This window comes from Macadamia integrifolia, chromosome 3, assembly GCF_013358625.1.
Source record: "Macadamia integrifolia cultivar HAES 741 chromosome 3, SCU_Mint_v3, whole genome shotgun sequence".
Taxonomy (NCBI): Eukaryota; Viridiplantae; Streptophyta; class Magnoliopsida; order Proteales; family Proteaceae; genus Macadamia; species Macadamia integrifolia.
In genome coordinates this window covers 32,803,228-32,823,394 of record NC_056559.1, presented here as the reverse complement: position 1 = coordinate 32,823,394, position 20,167 = coordinate 32,803,228, and the positions used below count along the sequence as shown (strand labels likewise).

Here is a 20,167-nt window from a genome sequence, read left to right as displayed (position 1 = left end):
TTTTTTTTTTGTGAAATTGCAAAAGAGAAATTAAATTAGATTGTTGGTGAGATGTTTACAATTGAGATAGGATTTTTGATTAATTGAAATAGGATTTTAGTTACAATAGGGATAGGATTTTTATTTTTTGGGTATAGATAGGAACGTGAGGATTTTTATTTTTTGGGTATAGATAGGAACGTGTAAAAGAGGGAGAGTGAGAAAGAGAAACAAGGGATATTAGTTGAAATAGGATTTTTAGTTAGGAGCGTGCAAGAGAGAGAGAGAGAGAGAGAGAGAGAGAGAGAGAGAGAGAGAGAGAGAGAGAGAGAGAGAGAGAGAAACAAGGGACATTAGTTGAAATAGGATTTTTAGTTAGGAATGTGTAAGAGAGAGAGAGACAGAGAGAGAGATTAGTTGAAATAGGATTTTTAGTTAGGAACGTGTCAGAGAGGGATTTTTTATTAGTTGAAATGGGATTTTATATAATAGTATGAAATGATATATTCCACATTGAGTTGCTCATACTTTCAATGATTGGACTAAAGCAACTAAAATTAAAATTTCAAGCCATGTACTTCATGGCCCCACCATGGAAAGGCACTCATGGAGATCCATACTTTTTAAGCCATGTGGATGGTGGTCTAGGGGACCCCACGTTGGATGAGCTGTAAAGTGTGTGGATTAGTCACCCCTCAAAATTGGGTCCATTTCAATCATACGGTCCACATTTATTTAAACTTCTTTCTCTTTATTTCAATGATCAACCAAAACAATTAAAATTGAGTTTTCAATCAGTTTTCAAAATTTTAAAACTTTATGTAAGGAAATCAAATTGAGTTGACACATTACTGTTTGATAGAAAATAATGCGAACAACTTGTCCAGTTGTTCACCGAATTTTAGCACCATTGAAATTACTATATGATAGAAATTTGAGCCATCCAAAGAAGACTTTATATCTATTGATACAATAGTGTGTACTATTTTCTAAAAATTATGAGTTTTCTTCTATGGTTTTCTTCTTTCAATTCTTAATCTATGGTTTGGAATGTTTATTATTTGAAATAAAATTCTTGTTTTCCACCTCCATCTTTTTTTGCCTGTAGCTTTGCTCATGGCAACATATCCTCAACCTTATGGCAGCCCAACTCCATGGGCTGAGTTATCTCAATTCTGACCCAGCTCACTATGACTGGTTCAACTTGCCCTTGCCTCAAGGAAACCCATTAAAAATGGGCCATAGGGAGGGTGTCACCCCTTAACTGTACCCTTCTCATTTTCTTTATGGGTAGAAATCCAAAGGAGGGTTACAAGGAAGGTGAAAAAGTAAAGACCTTTAGCTCAGTGATAATTTTTTTGTGTGCCCCTGTGTCAGTATGAGACCAATGAGAGAATGAACGGGCATCCAAAGAGAGGAGGCGGGGTGATCATTTCACTGTTCTATACAAGAAATCTCAAAGGAATATTAACTGCGGTGTTCTATTTCCGTTAAAAAAATGATTTTACAATTAGAAGAATGACGTTTTACTATAATGGAATCCAATGATATTTCTATAATTTTATCACCTTTACTCATTTTTGAAACACTTCAATAGCTTGTTTAGGGCTGAAACTGGCTATTAAGAGATATGCAAAATCTATAACATGGACCCACTCATATTATGATTTTCCTTTATGCTTACTTAATTATGTAACTTGGGCCCACTGGTGGGACTAGTTTGGTGTGTATTGAGGCCTAAGTAGGCCAGCTCATCCAAGATAATCACACGACAAATTTGAGGCGACAGATATCGACTCTCTAAGTACGTACTGGTGATCCAACTGGTTCAGATTTCAATGAAGATCACAAAGTTTAAATGTCAAATGAAAGAAACTTTCAAACGTATATAGGTGTTGGGTACAATGTCCTGTATTTCATCGGGAATTTCAAAGCTTTTAAAATTAGGGTTGCCATCCATCTTCGTTTCAAAGAGCCAATAATAGGTTAGATAGGCCAGCTTTTCCTCAAGGAAAAATGGAAAAATATCATTTCAATTTAAGAACGAGTACTTATTTTGAGTTGGGGTTCAATTAATCTGGGAAGTACTATTGATCTTTTCCAAATAATGGCGGTCCCCCACTTGCTAGCTGTGGATTGCAAGGGGAGCAGGAGAGCCCCCCCTACATAAGGGGTGTAGGGGCAAATCCCCCGCCAAAGTTTTTATCTAGGACGACTTGTTTAGGGATTTTGTACTTTTTGGTATTAATTTCGATATATATATATATATATATTTATTGAGGATTCTTATTTTGTAAATAATCTGAGAGCAGTGTGAAGATGAGCGTTTTGATTCTATCGTCCATTGATAGTGAAATAGAATTTTATCTCAACGTGGACGTGGACCAATCTAGTCGAACCACGTAAATTTTTGTTCATTGTGATTGTTTGTTCATGTTCCCCACACCCACCACCCTCCTTTTGTTTTTTTGGCATTATTTTAGGGTAACATTTATACCATAGGTACTTCTAAGCAAAGAAGGATCAACCAGCATAAGGCGTCCTGACAAAGCTTGTTTCTACTGGGTTTCAAGGGAACAGAACTCCTTTGAATGGTTCAAAGGTTATATTGTAGATATGGTCATAATTTGGGGGTCCTATGAACAGTAAAACTAACCATACTGCTTTGACCATTCTTCCTTCCATCTATGTTGCTAACCATATTGCTTTGACCATTCTTCCTTCCATCTATATTGTTCCATTGTTTAGTCATCAGGGAAGGAAAATTTTGTTCTTATAATTACACAATGATTTTGTGTCTATCTCTCTCTTCAAATTAATTTTTTTTTTTTTTTTTTTTCTTTTCTTGACGTCCAAACATAACTTTATGGATTATTGTAGTATGTCGCAAAAATACACAACTATTAGACTAGTGTTTACAAAGAATCGATCCGCTCTAGCTCATTGCAATTAATGGTGCGTAGGTAAGGTATAGTTTAGTTCGGTAGCCTTTGTGTTTAAGCAATTAAGAATTCATCAAACTTGTAAGAGTTTCCCACTTGCAATACAATAACAAAAAACTCTGTCTCATCCACCTTAATGGGATTGACCATATGGATCCACGCAAAAAACGAAAGGAAAGGCAAAGTGAGAAGAAAAAAATAAAAACTAATAATAAAACACCGGCAAGTCAAGAAAATCTCAACTAAAAATGTCGACTGCATGAATCCTTACTCTCCAAAAAACTCTGTCAGAGGTCATACTTGTAAGAGTTTTCAATTCTCATATTGATATATATGTAAGCCAATGTTTTCTCTTTTCTCTTTTCTCTTTTTCAAATTTTGAGTCACCAGTGATAAAACATAGATGGCTTGTTTTTCCAAAGTAAAAGACAGAAGCCAGGTGATCATCAAAGTCTTGGATTCATGTGAGGACTGAGGACTAATTCCTAATTCTCACATGTGTAGTTCCATGATGGAATTTGAAATGAAAATGAACAAAGCTTTTGTGGTTTTTATTGATTACTGAACCACTCCTTCAGCTTTCAATTTTTACTCAAATTTGATGCTTTCTTTGTCATCTCAACAAAAAATCTTTTCCTTGTACCATGTGAAGACACTGATGTTCTTGTCCAGATTATATGAAGTATTAGCCAATTAGCCTTATAGCCTGTGGCAAAGAAACATCCAGGATACAATGTATACACCCAAGAGGCCAAGACTGGCTCAAATGAGAACACTAACATTTTTTAACAGAAAAAAATCTAATCTCAGTATGACTGTGATGTGACAATCCAATCAAAATGTTATTTATTTTTTGTATCCCCATTTTTATGGGATTTTCATGCCAAGATCCCATGTGCAACAGGAACCATTCTAAGTAGGACAGTAAAAAGAAAAATGTAACAGGGGGACCAGCCCTACAAACTGGTCCCAAAACCACACCAGCTTAGGACTATTTCTTTATACTGGGGGATCAGGATAAGGGAAGGCAAGTTAGTTTAGACTAGTTTCTAAGGGAGAGTGTTCTGTGAGAAAGCAATATATAATGGAGTACAGCAATGAGGTGCGATAAAATGATTGTGAATATAGAAGGACAGCGAAGTCATTCACATGAGGAGAAGAGAGATAGAGAGGGGATGCTAACATGCCCTGTCCTGGCACCAATAATCTTAGTATAATTGTAATGCTAAATAGCACTGGCCACGTTCTTTCTTATACTACCCTTTATCACTGAGGCTATTTAATTGAAATGTTTAATATTATATATTTTCTTTTAATAGTTGTTAAATGTAAACTTAGTTTTTTTTTTTTTTTTTTTAATTGAAATGCATGTAAACTTAATATTGAATGACTTAAACTTACTATGTATATATTAATTGGTTTACTGTCTGTTTAAATCATTTAACTAAACATTCTAAATTTTAAAATTAAACCAAACTATTTATTAAATATGGTTTCACAATTTTGATACAAACAGTTTGATTCAATTTTGATTTTGTTCTGACATCCTTACATAGGTCCATTGTTACTTCTCTCCCATAAACCTCGGCAAGGGAACATCAATTAGCTAGCAAGACCATGCTAATCCAATCCATGTGATGCTCAATAGCAAGTAGGTTATTTATTATTATTATTATTATTATTATTATTTTTTAGGGGATGGGGGAAGAAGTTTCTCTAAGCAAGCAAGGTATACGTAGTCTACAATCTACACCCCCTCTCACGTTGATTTTTTTATCAATATTTTTTTGCATTAACACACCCCAACAAGCAAGAAGAAGATGAGCATGCTAACGCACCACGCCACTACTTCTTTGGTCTATGATCAGCTAGCGCGCTATGGAGTTGCTTGGTTGGTCCACCCAAGAATAAATGGTAGTTTTGTTCCAGTCTTTCAAGCCCCTCTCTCTAAAGATAGGGGCGAGCCATGAGGTAAAAAAAATTTAATGAAATATGTACATTTTTTTTTTTTTGGTTGGGTGGGGGATTGATGTGTTTACACATCCTATGAAAAGTTATAAAACTAGGAAGCAAGAACCCAATCAATTTCTATGGAATTCGATTTTATTATGTTTCAGTTGACCTGAACCAACGACTCATAACTAAAAAGTCATGAGTTCAACTCTCCTTTAAGGTCCTACCTGTCTAAAAGAGTACCTCATGAAGGGATGAGCTTTTAGCTCATTGATTGGCAACAAAGCAATTAGGCTTTGAAGGGGGGGTTGGAGAGGGTCAAGATCCTCTCCAACAACTCTTCCTCAAATAAACGCAGATACGCAAGAGAAAGGAAAGTGATGTAATAAGAAAACACCTAACAAACAAGAAAAGTTGAGTCAGTGATTTCAAACGAAATAAAACTTCATTTTTTTGATATTTCCATGTGATCTGATCATTGGATTCCAATATGATTTAATCTTAAAACTTGTAAAACAAGATTAATGAATAGGTTAAATAAATATGAATCGTTTACTACAAGTAAACTCCCTCATTAATCAAACGCATGTGTTAATTGCATCCATCCACGTTTGGTGTTGGGCCCACCCCCTAATTATTGAAAAGGATATAGATATCAATCCCATGTGGACACACAGCTCCCTAACCCTGACTCTGTAAAATGTGTGGGTCCCATTGTGTGTGGTATCTGAATTGTCGAATAATAATAGGATGAACACAACTGCTGAGCTGGCAGACCCAATGCATCATCCATCGTTCGCACGTGCCAACCTTCACGCATGTGTTGGTTCAACCGGACGATGAACCCATGCCTGACCCGTTCACAATAATCCAAGAAATTTGCGACGGCCAAACGGTCCCTATCTTCCCAGCAACTATTGCCGTCAGATAATTCCGGCGCGAAATCACCGGAATAATTCGAAGTTGCAGCGAACCCAGCAGAGATTCCGACGTACTCAACCATACCATCAAGAAGGGACGTGGGTGCACTCATCTCTCCATCCCAAACCCAGACACGAGCCATCCCTCGTTGAATTGCCGATACCATAGCCTTGTCTACATTGGTTTCTTCCATCACCGATGGGTTAATGTGAAGAACAAACTCATGGTTATTGGTCATGTTGACTACCACCGCCTGAGACAGATTCCGGCCGGCGAGTCTCAAGGTGACACGGTTAACTTGCTTCTTGTTCTTGAGGTGGGTGGCATCTGGGTAGAGAAGTTTTTCGGCGAAATAGCTGGTGTTTAGGACTATTCTGGTTGCCTTGTCGTCGGAGACGAAGAAGAGTGCAAATCGACGACCCGCCGGAGATTGCCCAGCGTCGTTAATGATGGTTACTTCAAATCCTTTGGAGGCTTCATAATTGGCCCATATGGATACGATTGCAATGAAGAAGAGAAAAACCATACGGTTTATGATTGATGAGATTGATGCTGTGATGTCGTCATCGGTGGTAGAGGCCGCGGCGGTTGCATTGGTATTGGTGGTGGTGGTGGCGATTAAGGGTTGGATGAGGTTGTGCTCCTCCATGTAGACTTGTTATAGATAAAGAAATGGAGATTTAAGTAACGGAAGCCACACAATGGGACTAGGAAGTTGGAACTCCCAGATAATCAAAGAAATGAGGTTCCCATGATGCTTTTAATTTGTTTCGTCTGTGTATCCACCGTTCGTTGCTGAGACTATCGCTGTATCGTATTCCCCTATTTTTCTTAGCTGCCATGGATCGGTAGCTTTTCCTCTAGTCTGTGGGCCTATACTGATCCCACAATCGCTTGGATGGATCATATTCTCTCTCTCATTTTGATAATGTAGTAAAAATATGGGGCAAAGTTCTCTATTTGATAGTTACGACTCCGACACAAACATATAGGGGGCACAAAATGACCACCTGACCCTCCTGGGGACACGTGCCCTTGTGTCTGGGTGCAAGGAGAACTCTTGCACAAAAAACTTTTGCCCTAAAAATATATTGTATTCACAGCATCGATCACACACATCTCGTGTATGTCTATGCATGTGTATCAGTACATTAGATATTATAGGAGAAAAAATAAAACATTAGACACTCTTGTGTACTCTTTCAACTTTGAGTAGAAACATATTGTTTAAATTTAAAAGAGGAAAAAGGCTCTCTAAGCCTAAGGCGTACACTATACTTCTTGATATTCATTATTATATTAATCATTATTAGGAGAAACAAATAGAAATTTAAAAAAAATAAAAAACTGAACGGGTGTAGTGTACGCTACTTACTCAAAGAACCCTCTCCCTTAAAAAAAAATACAAAAGGAGATAGTTTGGATTTATCATCTTTCATTGTTACATAAATAGCTACCCTATTATATATCATAATAACAAAAAGGGAAAAAAAGTCAACTAATATCATCTTAAGGGTCTTTTATTCCGAAATATATTGTCATAAGGGTCTTTAATTTTTCAAATCTCACAAGAATTTATTCAGTCATGTCGATGATGTATCCGTTCCACTTGTTGAATAAAGAGGACAAGGTTTAAATTTGACATCGGTCGAATTTCAGATTCTAATAAGATCAAATACCCCTTTAAATTGGTATACATCTCATGTGTATCCATACATATATATTAATACTTTAGACATTACTATGCAGTATGCACACTCTCAAGTCTCAACACGATTTTAATAATAATAATTATTAAAAAAAAAAACCCAAAATAACATAACCCACCAAAGGTTGTTCATGACTCACTCTGAATGGGCCTTATTCAGAACCCAGCCCATATGTGACTTCAACCACTGAGTTGCCCCTTGGTTACTCTCGTCCTTTTCATACTGGGTAATAATTAAGGGTGTCATTTGAGAGCCGAAAATAGAAATCGGCCTTCAAAAACCGAATCGAATTGAAACAAATCGGGTGGATTTTGGTTTCAAACATGGAATCTTTTTTGTTTCAGTTTCGGTTTTAGTGCTGAAAATCCTAACCAAACTGAATAAATTATATTTCTGTTTTAATGTTTTAATTAATGTGGATGATAAATTTTTATTTCAACTTAATATTTGAAAAATGTTTAGTGGATTATGGCATAACAGACAAGGGTTCTTTTGTTGTGAAGATGTAAAAGTCTGTCCAAACACCTAAAATAGTGCCCAAAATCAAATATAAACCGAGTCAAACTGAATAAAAACTGAACCATGCCGGTCGATTCTGATTTTGAAACAGATGCTCTTATTTGATTTCGGTTTCTACATATTATATCTTGAACTAAACTGAAAAACTGAAATTGAACCAATTGACACCATATCTCTTTCATATGTCAAATTTGGTGATTATTTAAACTGTTTGATGCACAATTTACGAGGGTTTTCATTTTTGTTTTTTCAGCGGTCCTTAACTTGTTATTCTTTAGATAAAGTTGACCGTTCAAATAATTTGAAAACGCTTCTTTTTTATATATGATGATGTTGAATTGAATCGAAATCAATTCATGATTAGATGATGACATAGACAAGAGCTAAGACAATTCAAACTGTCAGATCCGCAATACCTTACTTTAAACATGAATAATGTCATTTCACTTATTCATATCATGAGTTGTGTTTTTCAATCTTTCTTTTCTCTCTTTTGCATGTTACTGACCAAAATAACCACTTGGTAGGGTAATCAAATGTGCTGATAGGCAATTCCAGCCATGATATGACTAAAAGCAAAGCAAAGTTAGAAATTAAGGCTGCGTTTAGTAATGTTTCTGTTCTATAAACAACGTCTCGTGTCAAAAACGGAAATTTCAATTTCTATATCAAAATGCCATTTTTTTTTTAACGACGGAACTTCCTTTTGTCGTTCCGTCAATTCTCTTTTTTTTTTTCTTTTTTCACTTTTTGTTTCAAAAGAAAAATGAAACACACCATAAATGCACCAACCACTTTATTCTGTTTTTTCGTCTCCATAGAACGAAAAAACTCCAGAAACGTTTTTTTAGAACGTTATCAAATGCAGCCTAATAATGTGAAGCAAATTCAAGCCATTATAAACTGTACTAAATTGATAACTTTGATAACACCACTTTAATTTCTTTTGATACTGTAGCTAATCCTTTAAATTGGCCTAGGCACAACAAAAGCTGTCCAAAATAAGATGGACTTTTCTGAGGATTTATTGTTTTAACACTACAAAGAAAGGAGCTAGCTATCATGGTTTCTAGCAGTGGAAGAACCCATCATTTTATATATACATTGCTCTTGTATATTTCTTTAGTTCATGAGGTAGAAATCTTTGTCGAAGACTCGAAGTATCCTGATTTTAAGGGCAGGTCTTGGCATATAAGTCCTTAATCCAATCTGCAACGCCTCCCCTTTACTATGTATGATCACAGAACAAAGTAGCTTCATGGGAGATTTGAGTGAATTTCCATGTTGTGGTTTGAAGTTTCTGTCACATCCATCTCACTGCAAGAACAGAGAATAGGAGGCATTCCATGGTGAAGACCAATGAACTACATGACACGAAAGCCGCCGAGTTGGTGGATCCAGTAGGTTCTGCACCATAAACTGTTGATCCAGTTGGGTTTGTAGTGTTCAAAACTGATGAACTTGTGCTGCAATTGTAAACTATAATCAAGAATCATTCCTTCTTAACATGGAGAAAAGTTGATAGTAAAGATGGTATGGACAGATTACCTGGTTGCTGGATAAGTACATGATCCACTACCTGAAAATATTGCAAGGGAAAGTAGAAAAAGTTAGAACTGATTTGAATACCCAACAGGAATATGCTCAACATGTACATAGGTCTATAAGTATGGACTGATTTTGACAGTCACTGAAGGTATAAACCAAATTAACCCATGGAAACGCTTGACAGATAAGGACAGGGCCAAAAGAGAACCCAAGAACAATGAGTACTCCCTGGAGATGTGGGGAAAAATATAGGATAAACATGGACCCACATGTAGCCAAAAGAAAGGTTGCATATGAATCCTGTTCAAAACAAGTTGAAAAGCAGGAAAAAGCACCAGAGGATCGGACCCACAATCCTGCTTAGCTTTTAACATGCCTTCCCATGCTATCTTTAATTTGTTAATGAATCAGAGTACTCTGTTTTTTAGCATAGCTTACTTGGGTCTGTGTTGGTTATAACAGCAGTTCCTCCAAAGTTGCAGCTGGTGGGAATTGGGTTCTTCTGATAATAGTTATTGAATGCATAAGATGCGTGATCGTGAAGTGTGTCTGGGTTGAAACAAGATCCCCCTGATTGAATTGCAGAGCAATCTGCACCGCCGAACCCACAGGCATAGTCAAGAGCCACCTGCAAGGCAGTTTGTGAAGCACTTTGGCTTGCAACACACCAGCTCCCACTTGTTGATGCAGGGGTTCCTGTGGTTGGAGTAGTAGTACTTGGGGTTCCTGTTGTTGGAGTAGTAGTACTTGGGGTTCCTATTGTTGGAGTAGTAGTACTTGGGGTTCCTATGGTTGGAGTAGTAGTACTTGGGGTTCCTATGGTTGGAGTTTCAGGACTTGGGGTTCCTATGGGTGGAGTACCAGTACTTGGGGTTCCAATGGTTGGAGTATCAGTACTTGGGCTTGGAATTGTCGGCGCTGCCGGTGGGGTGTCTGGATTTACCACCGGAATTGTTGGTGAAGGAGGAGTAGTAATGGGTGTCGGATTGACAATTGGAACGGTTGTTAATGGTGTGATGACATCCCTTAATGGTAATTCTTCATGGTCCAATTCTTGTGTGTGCCTGGTTTCTCCAACCAAAGTTGTCTCTGTAACACTTGAACCTAAAAATTGAAAGTTAAAATCAAAAACCGGAGTTAGAATCATTTTCTGTAAACATAAGAGAGGGAATCAATAAATTCAAATTGGATATTACTTGAATTCATTTGATCTCAGAAACTGATAGAAGACATAATCTTGTCTGTCTTAAAGCACCAATGAAACCCAAAAGAGAAGATTTAACAATAGTGGACAAAACCCAATTCAAGCTGAATGGCTTCTCCATAGTTATTTTAAACACAGTGTGGTGGTTCATGATTCAGAAAGTTTGAAGTTTTCTACAAAAACAGAACAAAGATGGAATATGACAAAACAAACAACCTGAGTCAAATTTAAAATTAATGAGGACCATGGAACAGACAAAACCAAGAGATAAACTTCTTAAAAATGAGAAATCACATTGAGAAGTCAATAAAATCCATACTAAAAAACAGAAAGGAAGAAACTTGTCAAAACTAATCTTAAAACACAGAGAGAGAGAGAGAGAGAGAGAGAGTTTTCAAATTGAGACCAACAAGGGTCATGATAAAAAATGAAGACAGAAAACCAAATACCCACATGGAAAAAACATCCAAAATGCAAATTACAAGGCAGAAGTTGATTGAAAAGCCCATTAAAAACTGCAACTCACCTGCACAAAGGAACATTCCCAAGAGGAAGAATATGAGACACTGACGAGCCCTTGTGCCCATCCTTCCAATTATCTTCTACTTCTTGTTCTCCAAACTTCCACAGCTTTTTTCTCCTGAGTTTGAAACAAAGAGAAGCCAAAATAACTCAAACAAGAGCAAGATCAATGGTGTAGAAAAGGCAGCAGGATAATCTCCTGCACCCCTTTGTCAATTAGATACATATATTTTGAAGAATCAGAGCTTCCTTGGGTCGAAGAGAAAGAAAGAAAAAGGGAGAGAATGAGAGGAGGGAATAAAAGGAAACTTGAGAAAGGAGACATATGTATTGGAAGGTGCACGCAAGTGCAGGTGCAAAGGAATAAAAAAGGTAGAATGGAAGGAGAAAAGACGCTGAAGCAGAGAATATTTTGGAATTTTAGTCTGTGGGCTGATGAAGTTAATGATAATAACTGTAATGATGATAGGAAGCATTTCCTTTCCTTTTCTCTCTCTCTCTCTCTCTCTCTAAGGCTGTGTTTGCTAGCCAATAAAAGAAAAGGAAAGAAAAGAAAAAGGTACACATTTTATACTTTTTTCTTTGGGTGAAGAATTTTTCTTTGCACTTGGTGTGTCTTTACTCAAGAGAAGATTCTCCTTTTCAAATTCAAAATTCCTCTTGGGAATTGTGAAGTTTTCTTTTGCTTCCCCAAAAATTTTTGTGTTTATCTTTCTCTTAAAATTCAAAATTTTTTGAATTTTTTTCTTTTCTTTTCTTTTCTTCTCTTGATAACCAAACATACATAATCTTTTTATTTTCTTACCATTTCATTTCATTTCTTCTCATTTCTTTTCTTTTCTTTTCTAGATTCTTTTTTCCTTTCTTATCTTTTCTTTTCTTCTCTTGGCTACCAAACATAGCCTAAGGGACAATCAAAACTCAAAAAGCCAAAGGTGGGAAAGAAGAAAGAAGTATAGTAGGGCTTGGGCTGGTGGGATGTGCTTCATTGTCTCCTTTCTTTATTCTTCCCTCTCTTATCACCATTTCAAAATCAGGATTTTCTGTTCATTTGTGTTGGCTTGTCAGTGTAAAGGGTAACTTCTGATCCTCAACCATCCTTTAAAACTTCAAAGTGAAGAAAATCAAAAGAATATTGGTTTCATGCAGGGGTGGGTCAGAACTCAGAGTCAAGCATCAAGAATTCTGTGGGCCCTTATCAAGAGCCCAGATTACTCATCTTAGCCATCTGATCCTTAGTAACTTTTAATGATGTTTTTAAATATGATGCTTAAAATCATTTCCCTATATTTGGATGACCCATCAACTAGTAGGTTGCAATTCAAATCTCAATTTTCTCTCTCAATCTTCTAGTAATAAGGGGATGGGGACCCACAATTTTTCCTTACAAGATGATCTGATACTGGAAATCTGATGTGAAGCTGAACCTTTCAAGCAAGAATCTGTTCGGCCACAGCTTCCTTGAGTATGCATCCATTAGGGTACACCCTAATCTCAAGGAACAGTATTAGTTAGACAAGGGTTTTGCTAACCTCACAGAAATAACTTGACCACCATTCCCATCTGAACACGTTCCATGAGATCATGGGCATCGAGAACCCCGTAAAATGGGTGGATATGAAGAAATAATTTCTAAGGAGTGATTGAGATCCTTCCCATTCAGTAGAATATGCATTCTCGGGGATAGATTCTTGATCTATAATGTATCATAGAAGTACGAAAATGGAGAAGAATTGAATTTCAAAATGTGTTTAAGACCCAAAATCTATTCGGAGAATGCATATCAAACACAACCTTAGATTGCACCTTGCAACTCAATGCCAAGTTTCTCTTTTCCCATTCATTTATCTATTTTTGCATTTAGTCAAAATTGAAGCTCAGGACCACTCCATTGAAAAATGATATCCAAAAAACTGTTTCAAGCACTTTTGTCTTAGATGATTTTGAAATAATTCATCTGAATCTTATAGATCAGTACTTTTGGAACCCTAGAGTCAAGATGAAGTAGAGGGTCTTCCTCTTGGTTGTTACCCACTGTACCATCCAAATTCCAAAAGTGAGATTATGTTTGTTACTTTGTAGTTTATGCAGCATTTGTTTATACATGAGTTGCCATTATTTTATGCAAATTTACTCTGTAGTGTTTAATTATGTGTGAGGCATGATCTCTCTTTTTCAAACCATTCAAAAAAGTTCAAAGCATCCAATATTACTCTTAGTATACTATACATGCTGCTCTTATTATATGCATGATGATTGAATCTCTGGGTCCAGGATGACAATACTCAAATGGGTATAGGGCCAACTTAATTTGCCTTATGTGGCACATGTTCATTGGATGAGGATGTATCTTTAAATTGTCCTAGCTAAGCTAATTTGCTTAACACCAAAAGGAAAAAAAGAAAAATGGTGGGAAGAAAGAATTAAAGGGAGTCTAGGGAGAGGCTTTCCCACGACCCTAGTATGGGGGAAATCTCCCATGCCACATCAATGGTGTTGCTAAGAAGTCCACATAGTAAAGATATATAGGAGAAAGATTTCATAAAAAAAAAATCCCAAAAAAGAAATATAAGTAATGTAATATGTAAGATGAATGCTTTCAAATCACGATTAGATTTGATGGACACAAATAAGCTTTTATAGAGCTTTTATAGAAGGAGAGGGTTCTTTCACCTACGGTGAAGGAAACACCCATAATTAAATCTACTATCATTATAACTCCCCCCTATTCGTTGGAGGTTAAAAACATCCTTCAATGTTTCCTGGCTTGAGTAAAACACGGTCTGAGTACCCTTCAATGTTTCCCCACTAGATGAAGGGTGTGAGGAATGGGGATCTCGTCCCCTGGATCATGCGGTGAACCTTATTGCGCGGTCTAGGAAAACTTCTTCCTTTTTCTTTCAGATATTTTAATAAATTATTTTCCCTAAAAAAAGAAAGAAACTGGAGAATTAATGAATGCTCCCTAAGGCCATTGCACCCAAACATCGAGAGCGGCAAAATGATGTCGCTCCTCCTTTGATGCCCCTATGCGTCCCCTCATTGGCTCCCACACACAGTGGCTGTGGGACCAAGGAGCATTCTTTTCCCTAAAATTTTTTTTACTGTTTGTAATCACGGTTGATTACATTGAGTCTGTCACGATTATACCAAATTTCGCCTCCTTCTAAGGGTTGGTCTTCTTATGGCCTATCTATCTTTGTAGAAGGACAAAAGACAGTTTAAAAAATAATAACTGTCAGCTTTCATAATTACTCTTATCTTGTATGATTCACATTTGATGGTAATAACTCGTTAACTATGTAAGTTATACGAAGAATATCCAAATAAAAAGGGTGGAGTGGGTACGCTACAAAGCCAGAGTGCAATTTCACAGCCAAAAAGAATTTTTTTTTCTCTTTTACTTTGAAAAATAAGAAAAATATTTAATTTTCAAGTAGTCCTCAGTCCTCACCATGACACCATTAAATTGATGTGTTACTAGACCCACTAAATCATCAATCATATGACACATTAAATGTATGCTAGAATAATGTAGTAGTAGATTTTATTTTATTGAGAGTTTCATTAGACCTAAGAGACTTATGGCACTTCATTATAAGCCTAAGCGGCACATCAATATACGCAAAAGCTTATGCGGTATCCTATTATTGTTCTCCAAAGCATTACATTCAACTTCAAGAGTGGCATCCGAAGGAGGAGGTTATGGGATCAAACATTGTCATATACATGTGTGAGTGAGTAATGTATATATAGGGGTAGGTGGCCATTGGCCTACTAGCAACGCCCAATAGGCTAGGGTTTAAATCCTCTGTGTTGAGTGGCAGTGAGGATCCAACAGTTGGGAGTGCCCAACATACACCCCAACCATTGGATCCCACTGCCGCTCGCTACCTCACCGCAGAAGATTTTTATGCAATAGGCTAGCCATGTGGCACTCAATAGGATGATAGATCAAAAAAAGATTTATCTAGAGTATTACATTTTACAGTTTTGTGGTACCCCTAAGGGTGTCAAAATATAACCGAAACCATTTATCAGAACCGAAATCGACCAGTTATAATTGAACCGAACTGCACCATAGTAAATTGATCCGATTTTGGTTTATAGGCCATAATTTCAGTTTGATTCGGTTCAGAATTGAAAAACCGATGGTTAACTGACACCTACTATTAAAGACTTAAAGTGTTTTGAATTTTGATGGATCTCTAAGAAAAAAAAGGAGGAAAAAAAAAAAAAAAAAGTAGAGTACTAACCAAGAAGGGAGTTTTAGTTTCACACAATCACACCTCTTGATTTTCTAATTTCTAGGATCATAGATAATTAGTTATCTTCTATGTAGTATTTTACATAGAAAGTATATTGTCCTTGGCAAAATAAAAGTATATTATCTTGATTCTTTAGGAAGTTTAGAATATCTAGGATTCACACTAGCTGTAGAATGCAATCCATTTTATGAAATGATACTATTAATCGCATATAAAATAGTTATGAACTGATTAATAAAGACGGATTAGAAACCACTAAAATCGAAACTAGATGAAAATGATTTTAATTTTAATTTATTTCTATCTATTCGATTTTACTTTATCAAAATATAAATCGTACCAAATAATTAAAACCGCACCGTTTGACACCTAGGCCCTAAGTATCCCTTTCCTATGGTATCATGACAATTTGGAAATCAGTCCCCAAATGGCCAAATCCAAACATCCTCTCCACCCTCATCGTGTCCTGAGACTGTTTGAGGTAAAGAGATAGGGTCGTTACTAGCCAGTAACATGAAACTCCAACTGAAGAGATGCAGCCATATTGCTGTGCACTTCCTTCACCTTCCAGCTCCAGCTTCATCTCAGACCACCAATCCCTCTCCATGCTAGAGAAAAGATGCACCACCATGTCAGACCTCCATAAGCTCCATGCCCACCTCATCAAGACTGGTCTAGCCAAACACCCAATTGCCGCCAGTCGTGTCCTCGCTTTCTCCGCCACTTCCCCGGCTGGCGACATTGATTACGCCTACTTGGTCTTCTCCCAAATCCAAAATCCAAACCTTTTTGCTTGGAACACCATTATCAGAGGCTTCTCCCAGAGCTCCACACCTCAACTTGCCATCTCTCTCTTCATTGACATGTTGCAGTTTTCACCCATTGCACCCCATAGACTCACCTACCCTTCACTCTTCAAAGCCTTTGCTCAAATGGGTCTAGCCCATAATGGAGCTCAGCTCCATGGAAGGATTCTTAAACTCGGGCTCCAATCCGATCCCTTCATTCGAAACACAATCATCTTCATGTATGCGAATTGTGGCTATTTGATTGAAGCTTCGCGTCTGTTTGATGAGGATTCGAGCTTTGATGTTGTTGCTTGGAATTCCATGATTATGGGTCTTGCTAAAAATGGGCAAGTTGATGACTCACGAAAGTTGTTCGATAAAATGCCGATGAGAAGCAGAGTATCTTGGAATTCTATGATTAGTGGGTATGTTAGGAATGGAAAGTTAAAGGAGGCATTGGATCTGTTTCACCTAATGCAAAAGGAAAGAATCAAGCCGGATGAGTTTGCATTAGTCAGCTTATTGTCAGCTTGCTCTAGCTTAGGAGCTCTGGGAATAGGAGAGTGGGTTCACGCTTATATAGAAAAGAATAAGATTAATGTAAATACTATTGTTTCTACTGCAATTGTTGATATGTATTGCAAGTGTGGGAGCATCGATAAGGCCCTTCGAGTGTTTGAGACCATCCCTAACAGAGGGCTATCATGTTGGAACTCTATGATCTTGGGCCTTGCAATGAATGGCCATGGGAAGGAAGCAATTCAATTATTTTCAAGGCTTCAATCCTCTGATTTGAGACCAGATGATGTTAGTTTTCTTGGTGTTCTAACTGCTTGCAACCATTCAGGCCTGGTCAGTAAAGCAAAGGAAGTTTTCTCCTTGATGACTGGGACATACAAGATCACTCCAACAATCAAGCATTATGGTTGCATGGTTGATGTTCTTGGCCGTGCGGGGCTTCTTGATGAAGCCGAAGAACTAATTAGAAATATACCAGTAAATTCAGATGCTATTATATGGAGTTCCTTGCTTTCCGCATGTAGGAATCACGGAAACATAGAGATGGGGGAAAGGGCAGCAAAGACAGTAATTGAATTGGATTCAGCTGATAGCGGCAGCTATATACTTTTGTCGAATGCTTACGCAACTGCTGGTCACTTCACAGAAGCTGTCAATACTAGGCAGTCCATGAAGGAGAAGCACATAAGGAGGGAACCTGGATGCAGTCTCATTGAGGTAAATGGGGTGGTTTATGAGTTTATAGCAGGTGGGAGGTTGCATCCTCAAGCCAAAGAGATCTACTCCTTACTGGTTGGGTTGAGTTCAAATTTACAAGAGTTGGGACATGTGGAACATGGATCTTTAGATGTTACTGACTGACAATTTGAGCAGGTTTCAGACTTTCAGTATAGAATAACATGAAATGCAACTCTGCTGTTGATATGTAACAAAGTTCCTTGAACCAGAGTTTGAAGAGCACATCATGATTTTCTACTGGAAAGTCTTACAAGTAAATTAGACTACATTTGCATCCACCCATCTGTCATCATCCTCATTTAAACAAGTTAAGGGTGTCAACTTTGTTGGTATTCCCCACATTCATCTAAACCTAACATTGGAATTATTTTTTGTACCAAAATATATTGGACTTGGTAATGGAGACCCATATGCACAAAAGTTCTTGAACTCTTGGGAACCTTTAGTCTATCTCCCTCTCCATGGGAAAACAGATGAAACAACCTGCAGATGAGATGAAGAAATGAAGCAATGATGTGCATCTGAGACTGAATTACAGCTAAAAAAAGAGATTGGATGGGAATGACAACAGATACTTGACAGCACCAACTCCCACCCCACACCCCCACCCCCCCAAAAAAAAAAAAAAAAGAAAAAGGAAAAAGATGCATTTTATGAGGCATTTTTCCTTGAAATTATTGAAGAGGTAACAGTTATTATATTATAAATTATTCTTCTGCAAAAGTCACTGTAAGTCTATTTTAATTAAAAATGTCCTTCCCTATATGATTACCTATGGTATCTATTTCCTTTCTTACCCCCATATACTTTCATTATCATTCTATTCAATTAATTAGGGTATCCTATTTAAGTTATTTTCTATCAGTAGCTTTCAATGTTGTGTCCAAAAAGTGGTACACATATGATGCTTATATCCCTCCATTGCTGTTACTATGAACTGATCATCTAATTTTCCCATTGGCCATGGTGGTTGATATTTCCTGTAATTATGAATTTAAGCAAGATCTTGATGAATTAGACCAATTCATTGATGCTGTCCGCTTGAGTTACCCATGAAATGTCTGTCTTCAAGGTTTAATTGGCCCTAGAATTGACTCAGTCAAGATTGATAAAGAACTTTTCTAATCAATGGCCTACCCATTTGGTTAAAGCCTTTTTTTTCTCTGGTGGGAGCCAGGGGACTGAATGAGACCTGAAAGACCATCTGATAAATTGAGAAATAGTTTAAAGTTACCTATGGGGAGCCTAGTATTACTAGGTAAGTGGGACATTTCTTAGGGAATTTTATATCAAGTAATCATTTCAGCCACAGATGACCAAATAGGTGGGCTCTGATCATAAATCATTAGTCAACTTCTCCCGTGGTCTGCAAGTTTGTTAGGTGTCATGTTGCCCTTTTGCCTTTTTTTGAGCTTCCATTTTTGGAGAGAAGGGTGGCCTGGTGGGGATGGGGAAGGAGGAATTGAAGAACAAATTATTCATGTAGAAATCAGGACAAACCATAATATATTAGATGTCAAATTAGACATCATAACCATTTGATATGTGTTTAAACCCCAAGGGATCAGCGCAGCTGGTTTGGAGGGGACATGATATTCCGTCCGTGATCAAACCTTCACCATTGAACTTAACTTCTTGGGGCCACGACACAAGAGTTTCCGTCTCGGACTGACCTGATCCTATGTAAACAGTATCACAGTGATCCTAAGGACTAGTCGGGTCAAAGATTCGGACACCGTGAGTATAAAAAAAAGCATTTGGAGTGTGGATTAACATGTTAAACATGTTCTTGATAGGATGATGAAAATTGTATCAACTTATCTGACACATTAGATCTTAAATAGTATGTAAGAACCCTACCAAGATTGTTAATTTACTGCATCCAAGTAAAGGTAAAGGGATGGAAAACCACAAGTTTTACTAATGTGGAAGACCATTGTATTGGCCAACCTATTGTGCACTAGTATGGTCAAGGGCCACTTACTCCCATACATGTCCATCTAGGGGTGAAACAGGGTCGGGTTGGGCCATGTTTCTTAAAACCCTAACCCAACCCTTGGTCCTCAAAATTCAACCCAAGGTCAATCCAATCCTGTTGGGTTCATGTTTAAGCCCAACCCTGCGGGGTTCATACCAACCCAATCTGACCCTAATTGACCCTATCAGGGCCGGGTTGGGTTGACCTTGGCTTCTATAATGGTTGGATTAAACTTGATTGACATGTTTTTTCCATTTATGTCTCATATATTAAAAAATTATAGAAAAATAAAATACCTATTGAAGTCCTAATTTCTATTATAAAGATGCAAGGTTCAATTTCGGACCGGGTTGGGTTGGTGTTTTTCAACCCTAACCCGCCCTTAGGGTCAAAATTTTGGCCCAAACGCTGTTCGGGCTCAGGGTGTGCCAGGGTAGGTATGGGTTGTCAGGGCTAAACTTTCACCCCTAGATCAATCCACATAAACCCGAATATGACAAGGTTCGATCTCACAACTTCCAAGAGCCAACAATGCCACCATTAGGCTAAGCTAGTTTTCATGCACATGGTTCTTAATTC

General features: G+C 37.4%; 3 protein-coding genes across 3 annotated transcripts; 1 reads left to right on the top strand and 2 right to left on the bottom strand.

Annotated features, from left to right (window-relative positions):
• Positions 1 to 5,300: 5,300 nt before the first annotated feature.
• LOC122074881 lies at positions 5,301 to 6,663 on the bottom strand. The gene has a single exon (XM_042639868.1). It carries the CDS (start codon positions 6,442 to 6,444, stop codon positions 5,530 to 5,532), a length of 915 nt encoding a protein of 304 aa, XP_042495802.1. The 5' UTR covers positions 6,445 to 6,663; the 3' UTR covers positions 5,301 to 5,529.
• Positions 6,664 to 8,940: 2,277 nt separating this feature from the next.
• Positions 8,941 to 11,668, bottom strand: LOC122073362 (integumentary mucin C.1-like). The gene is made up of 4 exons (XM_042637943.1): positions 11,302 to 11,668; positions 10,010 to 10,675; positions 9,572 to 9,602; positions 8,941 to 9,489 (listed from the first exon to the last, which is right to left on the bottom strand). The coding sequence occupies exons 1-4, from the start codon at positions 11,360 to 11,362 to the stop codon at positions 9,327 to 9,329; spliced, it is 921 nt and encodes a 306-aa protein (XP_042493877.1). The 5' UTR covers positions 11,363 to 11,668; the 3' UTR covers positions 8,941 to 9,326.
• Positions 11,669 to 15,949: 4,281 nt separating this feature from the next.
• On the top strand, positions 15,950 to 18,039 carry LOC122073343 (pentatricopeptide repeat-containing protein At2g42920, chloroplastic). Its single transcript, XM_042637918.1, has one exon. It carries the CDS (start codon positions 16,099 to 16,101, stop codon positions 17,731 to 17,733), a length of 1,635 nt encoding a protein of 544 aa, XP_042493852.1. The 5' UTR covers positions 15,950 to 16,098; the 3' UTR covers positions 17,734 to 18,039.
• The last annotated feature ends 2,128 nt before the right edge of the window (positions 18,040 to 20,167 follow it).

What these genes read in the sequence shown, in the direction of transcription:
- LOC122074881 (XM_042639868.1), bottom strand. Translation starts at nt 6,444, where the DNA reads ATGGAGGAGCACAACCTCATCCAACCCTTAATCGCCACCACCACCACC.
- LOC122073362 (XM_042637943.1), bottom strand. Translation starts at nt 11,362, where the DNA reads ATGGGCACAAGGGCTCGTCAGTGTCTCATATTCTTCCTCTTGGGAATG. An exon ending in GGGAATGTTCCTTTGTGCAG is followed by an intron (nt 10,676 to 11,301) that starts GTGAGTTGCAGT and finishes TTCAATTTTTAG; the next exon opens with GTTCAAGTGTTACAGAGACA. An exon ending in TGTACTTATCCAGCAACCAG is followed by an intron (nt 9,490 to 9,571) that starts GTAATCTGTCCA and finishes TTACAATTGCAG; the next exon opens with CACAAGTTCATCAGTTTTGA.
- LOC122073343 (XM_042637918.1), top strand. Translation starts at nt 16,099, where the DNA reads ATGCAGCCATATTGCTGTGCACTTCCTTCACCTTCCAGCTCCAGCTTC.